A 13889-nucleotide genomic window follows, 5' to 3' on the forward strand; every position below is an offset into this window, starting at 1 on the left:
GTTGCCCCCAAATTTTTCTTCTCTCCTCTACACAGGATAATTTCTGCTGTCTCTAAGTTCACTGGCTCTCGTGTTCTGTCCTCTCTGTCCTGTTACTGAGCTTATCGCATGAATATTTGGTATTGTTTTAAGCTATCACATGATTATATTGTAGAGAAAATGTAAGGGCCACAAGCTTCATACCTCGGATCTCGATGTCCTCACCTTAAAACATGAGGTGACAGTGTCTGCCTTACATGGGGTTGCTGGGCCCAAATCACAGGGTCTGGACATCCAGCAGCCTCACTGGATCCAGTCAGGGGGTTGAGACCAACGAGTGCCCAAAGACTCCCATTACCAGGTAAAGCAGGATGTCTTTGTGGAAGGTACTGCCAAGTACAAAGGATGTTGCTGCGGAAGTTCTCCTAATTTGAATGGCAGTAACAGGAGGGAAGCCAACGGCTGTTCAGTCCAAGTTGTAAGGGTGTAAAGGTGCTTAGTGAGCTGTCATAGGCTTTCCAGGGGAAGTGGACACACTGGCCACCAGCCAGAGGGTGGCTGCACGTGCCAAGCGCACCAGGGGAGGCGATGGTCAGGGTGGAGAGACCAGAATTTTCATCTTAAAATATGTTTAAGGGGTAGCTACAATATACAAATTTTACAGAAATCTACATTTAGCATGTTATACAGAAATTTTTAAGTTAATAAGTTTGTATTGGGCTGCTGCTAGCAACATTACTGTATATAATTACAAGGGCCACACAGGCTGGAGTCAAGAAGAATTGTTCTCATATTTGCTGACTGTACTTAGTGGTGTACTTGCCAAAATTATGTTTCAGTATTAGATACTTATATTGTGTAGTAACATGCTTGTATATAATATATTGGCATTAGCTGTTTTGTTAAGGTTTAATTAACGTGACACATTTTAAATGCCCTTAAATGGTAAAGATCTGGGGGTATCTGGCTGGCTCAGTTGATAGAGCATGCAGTTCTTGATCTCGGGGCCATGAGTTCAAGACCCAGGTTGGGTGTAGAGTTTACTTTAAAAAATAATTTTTAAAAATAATAATATTAAATGATACAGATTAATTTACGAGTAGATACTCCAGCTAAAGCTATTCTCCTCTTATTATTAACAGAATATCCAAGGTATCTCTAAGCACCCAATTAAGATTACTAAACCGCAAAATTTTAAAGGTAATCCATTTTTCTCTATTTTGCTGAAGTCTTGGGTAACATTTTCTTCAAACTTACAAGTGTTTATAATTGCTTTTCTGTATAACTAACTTCTTTGCCTTCCTGAAGTTCTCTGTATTTGCATGACCAGGATTTAAATACACGTTGAATAATAAAACACAGCTAAACTGATATGGCACCTCCCTTTTAGCATTTCAAAAGTTAAAATAGATGATAATTATATGAGGAAAGTAGCTCCCCTCCCACCATCTCTCCCCCACCAACTTCCCAATAGAGAAAAAAAAACAAACATACAATAGAATTGGCTTCTATTAAAGTCTGAAAGCTACTGGAAATGTTTATAAAAGCATATTAACACTGTTCTTTCTTCTGAGCTATTCCACTGTATGTGGACAGTTACACTTCTAAAAAACAAAAAGGTCATATCTGAGCAAAGTAAGTTCTATGGCCCATCCCTGTAACTCCTGCACCCCTGGTGAAGTGCTCCGGCCCCTCTGCTTTGGGAACCACTGCTTCTGCTGGGTCACCACAAGACAGTGAAGCATGACCAGGGGTCCTTTCAAATAAATACATAGTCACCCTTAGGCAGGACCCCACATGGAGGTGACCACAACAAGCACCTTGTCTTCTACTGCCCTTCTAAACATACCCTGTGCATCATAGAAACTGCGCTTCCCCAAAGCCTGTCTTCTAGGCAGTGAGGCTCAGGGAGCTTCCAGAACATTCTTACCGGTGTATGTTCAAGGGTCAGTATTTGAGATTTTCCTCACCAGGAATTCTAGACAGAATGTAAAATTTTAACAACAGAAAATCTACTTTACTCTCAGCAGTACCGTGTTGCTTTTAAATTGTATTAAAAATGGGCAGCCTGGGTGGCTCGGCGGTTTAGTGCCACCTTCGGCCCAGGGCCTGATCCTGGAGACCCAGGATCAAATCCCATGTCAGGCTCCCTGCATGTGTCTGTCTGTCTGTCTGTCTGTCTCTCTTTCTCTCTCATGAATAAATAAATAAAATCTTTAAAAAAATAAAAATAAATAAACTGTATTAAAAATATTCAGAAAAGTCAGAAATCTAGACTCTTGACTTTGGAATAATATTAAAATAAACTGTGTGAGGAATGGCTGTGAATCAGTGCATGACCATATTCACCAAGTATTTTTGAAATAACAATTCAGGTACAGAAGGCACGATGCTCACCATTTCCCCAAGGAGCATGTTTGTTGCACCCGAGAGCCACACCTTCCTGGCAGCAGGTATGGGCACACTATGCCAGAGACACACATCTCTGTGTCACTGGGGCTCACTTCACATGTCTCATATGGTTCAAATACTTGGAAGTTGAAGAATTCAAAGGTACTTACAGAATTCATTCTCTAACATCCTAAGGCAAATATTTACACAAAGGAAAGATTTCTTGTGCACAGTACATAAAAGCAGATTTGCTTGGAGGGTCCCTCGCCTTCTCTAGATCTCAGATGCCCCCACATGGTCCCACCTACTCTACCCTCCTATCTCCTCTCTGTCCTCATCACACTCATGCTTGGTGCTTTGCCCTGCTCTTTCCCTGCAGACATGCTGGCCTCCAGCGGGGCCAGTCCCACCCCACGCCTGCGTGAAACCTCTTTGCTAGATATTATCTCATTCCCTCCCTCACCTTCTCTGTGTATGGTGTACACGTGGGTGTATGCTGACCACCTACTCCCTCCTGAACCTCCTTTCTTGATCTGTCTTTTCCACTTCACTTCTCATCTCCTGACATACCAGATAACTCATGCACATTGTTTTCTGCTCCTAGAACATGGGCTCCATGAAGAGAGGCTGGTCTGTTTTGTTCACTGTCAAATCCCAAGCACACAGCCTGGCACACAGTACACAGTAGGCTTCTCTAAACTTGTGATGTACAGAATGAACAGATGAGTGCAGGTAGCCCACCCCAGAGGCATTGCTGGTCTCATAGAAGGCAGGACGAGTCTCTGAGACTTACAGACACAGGGATGGCCAGTGGCCCTGAGGCTAAAGGACCCTGGCAGATGGGTGGGGGATGTTGCTCTTGATGCTGCAGTGGGGGTGGGAGGTTGAGGGTGGACTGCAGCGTGGATGGCAATGACCAGGAACACTGTTGGTAGATTCACAATTAATGTGGACTCCATCTTACAGACTTTTCACAGATTGAATTGCGCATTCTTGCACATTTGTCTGGGGATCCGGAACTTTTGAAGTTATTCCGAGAATCTGGAAGAGATGATGTATTTTCTACATTGACTTCACAGTGGTAAGATACATGAGCTCATGATATTATCAGATCTGCAAGAATGCTGACATGATTTTAAAAGCCTGAAGTTATTCTAAGGCTGTTTTCATAAGAAGGAACCTATGTTTTTCTCTAATAGTTAACCTTTTGAAAAGAGGAGTGAGTAATTAGAATGCCAAGATTTCCCTAATTGTGAAAGAAACTATGGCTCTTCACCACCCAAAACGAAACCCATTGCTAGAGAATGTAATGGAGATATTGGAAGAATCCAAGATGGGAGTCCATGCTGCCTCCATGCGAGTGTGTGCAGCAGTGCTGGGCACAGGCGCTTCCTCTCCACACCCCACCCTGTCGGGCCAGAAGCACTTGAGGCTGCAAGGGACAGTCCCTGACGTGACTGCACTCAGAGAGGACTCGGAAGGCAGACAGCCTCAGGTTTTGTTAGCCAGTGTGGCAGTGTTCTCAAACACCTGTCCCTGTGCATTAGTGTTCTTAGGCTGTCAGCTTTTCTTTATCCTGGCTACGGGTCACCTGCTGCCTCTTGCGCAAAGTAGGCTAGAGAGGGGAGGAGTGGACTCTCCCTTCACACTGCCCTGACTAGTCAGAGGGCAGGAGTCCCGCCCAGGGCCCTGCTGCTGACAGCTCTTACACTGCCTTTCCAGGGCAAGGTTGTGCAGCTACAAGAAAGGCTGGCAACGGCCACTCTCTGGAACAAATAGACACAGTCACAACATCCACCAGGGCCAGGTGCACCACTGCCTGGAACTAAATCAGGATTCTGCCAAGAGGAAGAAGAGGCACCTGGTGGGTGACCTGCCAGGAAGGCCACTGCACCTGCTGTGTCCCCTCCTTCACAACTATAAATACCATCTTCCCTCCCAGCTCCTGCCTTTCCCCAGGCTGCACCTCCTTTGGGCCTCCTCACCCATCCCAACTTATTTTGACATCCAGTCACCCTCCGGAGTCAGCCTGGAGGCACCGCTCTATGAAGGCTGGCCCTCTGTGTTCTCCAGCTGCTACACTTCCCTCTGAGGAAGGAGCCCTGCGAGGGCAGGGCCATGTCCCCTCATCTGGCCCTGGTGCTGCAGGCCCCTCTCCACATTGGCCCCACAGGGCCACCAGGTGCTCTGGGTACACACCTCACTCAGGCCTTTCCTTCCTGGAGCGTCCCTGTGATTTACTCATTGTGTGACGCCTCAGCTTCCCTCGAGGACTTGCCCTCCCCATCACCAGCACGTATCTCTCCATTGTCTCTATCCTGCCTGCCCTGCTGGAATGTCAGCTTGTGGAGGGCAGAGCCAACTGGGTCTGTCCCCTGTGGTGCCCCATGAGAGATGGAGTCTCAGCGCGCATCTGTCGAAGAAATGAGGGAATGGCATGGGAGCCAAACAGTTCTGTTGGCCAGAAAGCATCTCCTCTCCAGAAATCAGACCCTGACCACAAGATTTACTTGAATCAAAAAAAAAAAAAAATCAGGAAGAAGTATTCTTGTCAAGGTGACAAAGGAGGAAGGAAATTGATGTACACTGAGCTGGATTTTGAAGGGTGGTTGTGGGAATGAGGGTTATGATGGCATCCACAGGGGAAATAACAAAATCCGCAGACAAGCAGAGCATTTGGCCAGCGGGGCAGCATGTAGAGCACAGGGCAGGGCCATCGCCAGCTCCCAGGAGCTTGCTGTCCAGCCTTGGGCTGGAGGCCTCCTCGTGCCCCCTCCTTGTCCTAGGTGCTGACCTAGGGACCCAGCCCTCCTCCCAACACTGGCCACCCTGCTGGGAAGGACCCATCTCATGCTGAGACCTTGCAGAGCCATGGCCTAGGTTCCTTTCCTGCCAGCCGCTCCCTCCCAACTGCAATCTCAAGGCCCCCTCCCGCCTCCAGCCAGCCTCACCCTCCCCTGTGTGTGTAGCCTTCCTGTGAGTTCCACCTGGGATGCAGCCCAAACTCCCCTTCCACACCTCCTGCATGCCTTGGTGAGCAGTCATGGCCTGCTGGATGACCACGAGGTAAATGGAGGTATAACAGACCCCCGCCTCCCCAACGATCTCCATCAGCTGCCCGGAGTAGGCCTTACTGCTCCTGTCACTTCTCCCCTTCCTGGTTGCATGTTTCTAACTCTGGGTGATCCCACTCTCTGCTTGCCTATTGCCCACCCCAAGGTGCTGCAGGAAGCCATAAAATGGTGCATGAGTGAGTCTACCATAAATTTGGGTTATCTGACCTGAGAGGAACCCTGACAACCTCTACTCATCAGCTACCCTGAATGTTTTTAGACTTTCCACAAATGTCTACTCTTCTCTCTTAATCTTGAATGAGAACTTCACCTTTAACTTGAATGACAAAGAAGAGGGCCTCAAACATGAGCCCCTGAACTCCCTCTCTGCCTCAATGTCATTGTATGTCCTCCTCCCAGTTTTCAAAGGTTCGTGTCTCAAAAGAGGAGGAGGCATCCTCCATTGCTGAGATCAGGACTATATTGCACAACTCTAGGCAGTGCCATACATTAACACATCGGTGTGAATGGCACCTCCTAGCGTTGTGCAGTGCACAACCAGTACAACTTTACATGACAGTCCTCATGTGAATTTCTTTTATTTTCCATTTTTATTCTAGCATCGTTAAATTCTCCTTGTTGACTTCACCTTTTCCTCTACTGAAAACAACAACTGTCTAGGGTTGCCTTCAGGGAAATCATATTTTCAACCCCAATGGAGCCCTTAGTTACCATTTAGGTACAAAAGAAGTCTATACTTCTTGTTCTTTCTCGCTGCTGGATCATTATTGCTTTTTTGAATTAACTTTCACTTTACCTCCTTAGGCTTTTCTTCTTCTGATCTGAAGCTGGAAACTCCTGCCATCTAAGACACTGGCTACCTTTCTTCAGGGTGCCATTGGCTCTCAGGTCCATAGCCAGCACGAGCCTGCTCAGGCACTGCCCACCCACAGTCCTCTTCTCAGAGGCTCTGACGGGTCTGCAACTGACCTTGGGGGCCTCCATGTCCCGTGCTCTCTCCCAGCCCGCTGCTCCAGGGAGATGCCCTTCTCCTTAGTTCTCTCCATTGGCTCTTTTTTAAATTGACATATCACTTATGTACCATAAAATTCACCCCTTTAAGTGTACAATTCAGCAGTTTTTAGTACATTCACTAGATTTTGCAACCATCACCACCGCCTAATTCAAAAACGTTTCCATGTCTCCAGAGAGAAACTCCATCCCATCCTGTCACACACCCACCCCATGGAAATCACTAGTCTACTTTCTGACTTTCTATATTCTTCTGTTCTAGATTTTTCACATTAATGGAATCAAACAATATGTGGCCTCTTTCACCAGCTTTTTCACTGAACATAATATTTTTAAGATTCATTCTTGCGGTAGCAAATATCAATACTTCATTCCTTTTTTATGGCTGAATAATATTCCACTGTATGGGATCATGTATTTTATATATTTTGGTTTAAATAAGCAAATAATCTTCCATTTATTTACCCATTCACAGTTGATGGGCATTTGGGTAGTTTCCACCTGGCTATGAAGAATAATCCTGCTGTGAATATTCGCATACAAGGTTTTGTGTGGATATGTGTTTTCATTTCTAATGGATACCTAACAGAATTTCTGAGACATAGAATAATTCTGTATTTAACTTCTTTTTCATGTGGTAAGATACAATAACATAAAATTTGCCATCTTAACCATTTTTAAATGTACAATTCAGTAGCAACTATATTTAATTTTTTGAGGAATAAAATAGCAATGCCATTTTACAAACATGGCATGGCTTTCCAATTTATCCACATTCTCCCAAGTCCTTTTTATTATCTGTCCGTTTGGTTCCAGCCATCCTGGTGGGTGTGAGCTAGTGTCTCCCTGGGGTTCTGACTTACATTTTCTGATGACTGATGATTCTCAGCACCAATTTGTGTGCTTGCCATTCGTGCTTTATTCTTGCCTCTTTTCCCTCCTCTGTGCCTGGAACATGAATGCTCTCACCCAGCTTCTTCCCAGATGTCCTTTCTCATGTTTCACTCTCCTTCTGGTGAAGATATAACATAGAGTTTCTTAAGCAGGTCATAGATTGTTACACCCCTGCCCTCCTTCCACAGGTATGGAAAGCAAGGACAAGGAAGGAAATAATAAAGATAAGAACAGAAATAAATAAAATTGAAACTAGGGAAACAAAAGAGATGAATGAAACAAAAGCTGATTCTTTAAAAAACAATAAAATTGATAAACTGACAAAAATAAAAATAAGATACCAATCATCAATATCAGGAATGGAATAGAGGATATTAATACAGATCCCACAGGCATCAAAAGGACTTTAATAATAATAAACATAACTTTGTGCTCAAAAATCCAACAATTTAGGAGAAATGGACCAGTTTCTTGAAAACCATAAACTATCAAACCACAGCTAAGATGAACTAAGCAATCTGAATAGTCCTGTAATCATTAAAGAAATTGAATTTGTAATTTCTAACTTTCTGAAACATCAATCCCCAGACCCAGATAGTTTCCCTGGAGTATTTTACCAGACATTTAAAGAATTCACACCCAGTTGTATATTTTCTTCCAGAAAATAGAAAAGAAGGGAACACTTCCCAGTTCATTCTGTGAAGCCATTATTACCTGATGCTTAAACCAAAGAGAGTAAAAACTAAATAAGCAAACGAACAAAATATAGACCCACTATAGACCAATATCAATCACAAACTTAGGTGCCAAAATCCTCAACAAAATATCAGCAAGCAAAAAAAAAAAAAAATCAGCAAGCTGAATCCAACCAACAATGTCTAAAAATAATTATTCACCACATCCAAGTGGGATTTATTCCAGGCATGCAAGACTGGTTAAATATTTGAAAATCAATTAATGTAATCCACATGTGACTAAGCTAAATAATAAAAATAATGTGACTATATCTGTTGACCCAAACAAAGCATTTGACAAAATCCAACATCTATTCATGATAAAACTTCTCAGGAAATTAGAAAGAAAGAGGGATTCCCTCAACTTGATAAAGAGCATCTTCAAAAACAACCCTGCAGCTAATAGCACATTTATGGTGAAAGGCTGATGGCTTTCCCTCTAGATCAGGAACAGCTTGTTAGTACTGAATGTTGAAGCCCTCGCCACTAAATAAGGCAAGAAAAAGACGTAAATGGGATGCAGATTGGAGAGGAAGAAGTAAAACTGTCTCTGTTTGCAGATAACATGATTGTCTATATAGAAGTCCCAAACAACATACTAGAAAAGAATATTCTTAAACTTCTAGAACTAGTAAGTTCAGCAAGGTCACAAGACACAATATCAACATACAAAATCCAATTTCATTTCTATAAATGGACAACATGCAGAAAATCAAAATTAAAAACACAAGACCATTTAAAATCACTCCAAAGGGACTCCTGAGTGGCTCAGCAGTTGAGTGTCTGCCTTCGACTCAGAGCGTGATCCTGGAGTTCCAGGATTGAGTCCCACATCCGGCTCCTGCAGGGAGCCTGCTTCTCCCTGTGTCTCTGCCTCTCTCCCTATGTCTCTCATGAATATATAAATACATCAATACATCTTTCAAAAAATAAAATCACTCCAAAGATAATGGAGCCATATGCAGAGTATCCAAAGATAATGAAATGACTTAAGTACTCAGTTAACAAAGTATGTACAGGATCGGCATGTGTAAGATTACACAGTGCCAGTGAAAGTGGTCCAAGAGGCCCTAGTGCAGACACACTATGGGTATGGAATGGAAGACCCAACATAGTAAATGTGTCCAGTCTCCTTAGATTTATCCACAGACTTAATCCAAGTCCTATAAAAACCCAAAAAAGTGTTTTTGGAGACATCAATAAGCTTAATTTCAATTTTTGTGAAAAGGCACAGGCCCTGGAATGGCTAAAACAAATCTTGACAAAGAAGAAAGTGGGAGGAATCACTACCTGATACTAAGATACAATATGTAGTAATCAAGAGAGGGGGTGTTGGCAGACAGGAATGGAACAGAGAAGAGAAGCCAGAAATAGACCCACGCAAATATGCTCAACTGATTTTTGAAAAAGGTATGAAGTATCAGAGTAGTTCTCTTCAGATTCATGGTAAGCTGATAACCCATAAAGCTAACTTGAGAAATTCATGCCTACATTGGACACTGTGTATGTCTCCTCTGCATCTTATTAGCTTGTATTAGTTTTTGAGAGAACTTCAAAGATAAGAAGCTTTTAATATTTGCATGATGGTTGCCTCTAATTCCCCACACTTGTGACTTAGACTATAATTAGTTGCTGTGGAAATGATTTTTATGTTCCAAACAGAGGACTAAAATAACACATGGTAAAAAAGCCACAAGATCAAGTATACTCTTAAAAATGTTTGTTTCATGCAAATATCTTAGTGTTTGAAACCCAAAAAGCAAATGGGCAAGTTGATATTATATTCTGGAATCCTTAGTAATGTTTTCAAAGACCAACAATTTCCTTCAAAAGCCTTTAAGGATACATAGATTACATATAAAAAATGGAGACTTGGAATGAGTCTTAGAAATCCTCTGTAAAGCTGTGACTTGATCAATGAAAGCTTGAGACCCTGGGAACTGGGACCAGCCCATGGAGTCACATCAGAGGTAGGACAGATCTTAGAGCCGCTGCTGCCAGCTTAAGCATTTTCAAGTGCACATGGAAGACACCCATTCTGCACTGTGAGTCCAAGACAGGCTACCAGGCATCTCTCTATAACGTAATTGTTACCTATTTGCCCAGTTAGATGGTTTCCTAACAGTCTTACAAAATGCAGGTAAAAACCTTTCCTTATTGGCTGTGCATTCAATTCAACATTTTCAGAGTGAAACCTAATAATTTTTCACTGCAGAATATATTAATTTTTCTCCTGTTTAAGACTTTCTGGGGGTGCTTTTCTGAGATATTCTCTCATAAGGCAAGCGTGGTAGAGTTGTGGGCTGCTTCCCCTCTCTAGGGGACAATGGTGCTTCTCTACCCAGCAGATGTCAGACTTGGGCCTATGACTTGCTCTGGCCAACAAAATATAAGCAAAAGTAACATGTGTCACTTCTAAGCCGAAGTTTTAAGAAATTGCACATTGCAATTGATAGGCAATTGCAACATTGATAGGCCTCTCCATTGTCCTGCATTATAGTTGTAGCAAAATGTAGTGAAGATGAAAGATTAACTATTCTTGGTGTAGGCAGTAAGATTTTGGAGCAATTTATTATGGCAGCATCACTTGGCCTATCATAGTATCTCTAGGACTTGGTGCCAGAAGTGAGAGGTTGTATAACGAATCCTAAAACATGTAGCACTGGCTTCACGGAGGGGTGGTAGTAATGAGGAGACATCTGTTGAAGGCTGGAGGATGGCATTTGGTAAATGGTATAACATTTGGTGAAATTGTCTTTTGTGATAATTTGTGAGGCAAATAATACCCTAAAGAGCTGTGGCTTTAGGCAGAGTGGATCAGCAGAACACTAGAAAATGCTCTGGTTGGTCTTATCTGTATGTGACAAAGTACTGTAAGAAACCAACTCAGGAAAGAATTGGCCAGTGTACAAGTAGGCATGAAAGAGAATAGAAATTCCAGAAAATTGGAGTCTTATGCATTTGAATATAGAAATGATTTTCATCTCCAACCAGTAAAGATTAATCTGGAAAAGTTTTGAGCAACAAAGGCCAATTGAAACACCACCTTTAACAAATTAAAGGTGTGGTCTTAATGTCCACTGTTAATGTCTCTGAAAGATTCAAGATGGCACCCATAAATTTTTAGTTAGACCACATAGCTCCAGAAAAAAAGACTAGAGGTGACTTTTCTACAAACTCCTGAGAAACTCAGGGGACCTGCAGTAAAGTCTAGAGAAAGGATACACCTCCAAGAGAATTATGGATAGGTCTGTTGGCACATGGAGCTGAATGAAGTCAAATGGAACTGATTAGGTTTCTGAGAGTTTACTTCCCAATGGATCACCAGTCTGGACTAAAAGAGGTGATGATTGTTTGAGACTTAACCCCTTGGACTCCACATCTTTTACAGGAAGAAGCAGTCTGGAATAGATGCCCCAGGAAAGGAACATTTTATAGTGCCCTCTTACATGTAGCCAAGAAATATAATGGAAAAGGAAATCCCAGGAAATAATGAATAAAAGGCCATGGAGAGCAATAGACTAGGAATATACTCCTGAGGAACAGATTCAGGGCCTAATCAAGGACCCTCTCTCACTGCCAGAGGAGGGCTCCCTCAGCATCTACCCAACGAGAATGCTGTGGACCACTGACTGTCATGTGTCTCACATTCTTCCCCCTTTCCAGAAGGGTGTGTTTGTGTGGTCATCCTGTCCTGCCCAACAGCTGTACCTCACCAGTGTGCCAGGAAAGAGCCTTGACTTTTTACTCCAATTGGCCTGTGGACCAAGAGGAGCCACACAGAGACCTGGTATAAAGATGATCACAAAATCCTAATGCCCTGCCCAGATGGGACTCTGAATTGCCACTGTTGGCAAGGGGGAGAAAAGCAAATATGTGTGACCAGAAGGGTGGACTGTGATATGATGTATGATTATTCAAAAATATTTGGAAGAGTACACTTCCTCACCCATTGACTCAGGCTTGGATATGTGACTTGCTTCAGCCAGTGGCATGTGAATGGAAGTGTTTGTCACCACTGGGTCACATGTGGTTCTCCAGACTCTCTTCTTCCTCTAGCATGACAACCATCACTGTTCCAGATACAGGCTGGGCTATACTCCTGAATCACATGATGTGGATCGCATGGGACAGAAGCCCAGCTGACCTGTGATGGACATGCTGTATGAACAACAACCAGCCCTTGTCCATGGAAAAGGAACATAGCCTCACTTGTCCTTGCCACACAGCAAAGGTGCAACCATTTGTTTTTCTACAATTCAGGTATGTCTCCATTAAATATGAAATCAAATCCCACATTCTACCTGCTTTATTAATGAGTTTAGGCATCAGTAATCTCTGAGTAAGCAGACTAGTGTTGCAGAGAATTATATGTGTGTTCTGGGCACTCCAGGCTGACTTTCTGTGACCACCTGAGATGTTCTATGCCTAGAAGGCCAAGAACAACTCAGTGGGTTACCACTAACAGTGCTGAAGAACCTCCTTGTAGCCTTGTGGTTTAGGTTCCTGGATCACACTGCCATATGATGGAGGAGACAAGTTTATAGGCCACTACCCTGGAAAGTTAGCATGACCTCTTCTTCGCCTTTCTTCTGATGTACACCCCATCTTGTACTGGATTAGATGTCCTAATACATGGCTGTCTTAGTGGGTCTGTTTTTTAAATTATAATTTATGAGAACATTAAAGGATGAATTTCTAGTTAAGATGTTAAAAAAAGAATCACAAGAGACTGTTACTCTAACCCTAACAAAAAAATCAAATAAATTACAAAATTAGAAAAAAAATTACAAAATTAGTTTTTCTAAATTTACCAGATAACTGAGGATACAACTAAGTAAACAGAACTCCAGACAGTGATGAGCCCTTCACAGAAAAGAAGAAACTCATGGCTTCTCTCATCACCAATGGAGAGCCAGCAGAGGAGGATTCTGTCTTATAGAGGGGAGGAAGAGACCAGCTAAGCTTAATTACATGTGAACTGGTGTCACAGAATTCTAAAGAGCCCCAGCTACAGATACCATCATTTATCAACTCTTTCCCATGAGTATCTCCAGGGGCAGATACCAAAGCTAAGGACAGGGCAGGGCAGCTGAAAGTAGTCAACCCATGCATCCCTGGCCTTTAGCTGCCAAGGGCTGGGTTTACAACAGAAGCCTGAGAGAACCCACAGCCCCATGGCCAGCACTCTGGAACAGGAATGCTCTCCCACAGTGCAGAAAGCTGGGTGAGACTGAAGGACAAAGTGAACTTCCTAGCAACCCAAAAAGCTGGCAGCTGGTTGGTAACACAAAGGGAGATCTCCTATGATCTGAAACACTGACAGTGTAACTGTAAGATACCAAGGAATCTTGACAATTGTGCAGGTTCTCAGACTGCAGACCCCATAGAAGGGAAATTTCTGATCCCACTTTCAAAACATTAGAAGCCAGTAGTGAACTGAATCAAACCAAAGTTGCAATAAAGTCCAAACCCAGCCCAACAACAGATTAAATTGACTTTGCTCCCAGCTCTAGTGACCTGACATAAAAAATGGTGTGTCCTTTTTAGGAAGTAAATATTTACTTCAGTCTCTACTCTCCTTTTATGCAAATAACTTTTAAAAATTTAAGACCAAGGAAGTAAGAAAATGTGACTTATGACCAAGAAAGTGAGCCCTAATCTAAGTTAACCAAAGAGATGGCCCAGATGTTGGAAGTATCAGAAGAGATTTTTTTTTATTTTATTTATTTATTCATGAGAGATACAGAGGGAGAGAGGGAGAGAGGCAGAGACACAGGCAGTGGAGATAACCAGGCTCCATGCA

General features: G+C 42.9%; 1 protein-coding gene across 4 annotated transcripts in view; it reads left to right on the forward strand.

Annotated features, from left to right (window-relative positions):
- POLN (DNA polymerase nu) overlaps positions 1-13889 on the forward strand; it is a 155659-nt gene that overhangs the window by 92966 nt on the left and 48804 nt on the right. For all 4 annotated transcript variants that reach the window (XM_049108583.1, XM_049108582.1, XM_049108581.1 and 1 more), the window contains 3 exons: positions 1122-1179; positions 2355-2432; positions 3337-3451. In XM_049108583.1, coding sequence (XP_048964540.1) covers positions 1122-1179; positions 2355-2432; positions 3337-3451 — 251 coding nt within the window. The remainder of the gene's footprint in view (positions 1-1121; positions 1180-2354; positions 2433-3336; positions 3452-13889) is intronic.

Source organism: Canis lupus, chromosome 3 (genome assembly GCF_003254725.2).
Source record: "Canis lupus dingo isolate Sandy chromosome 3, ASM325472v2, whole genome shotgun sequence".
In the NCBI taxonomy this organism is placed as follows: domain Eukaryota; kingdom Metazoa; phylum Chordata; class Mammalia; order Carnivora; family Canidae; genus Canis; species Canis lupus.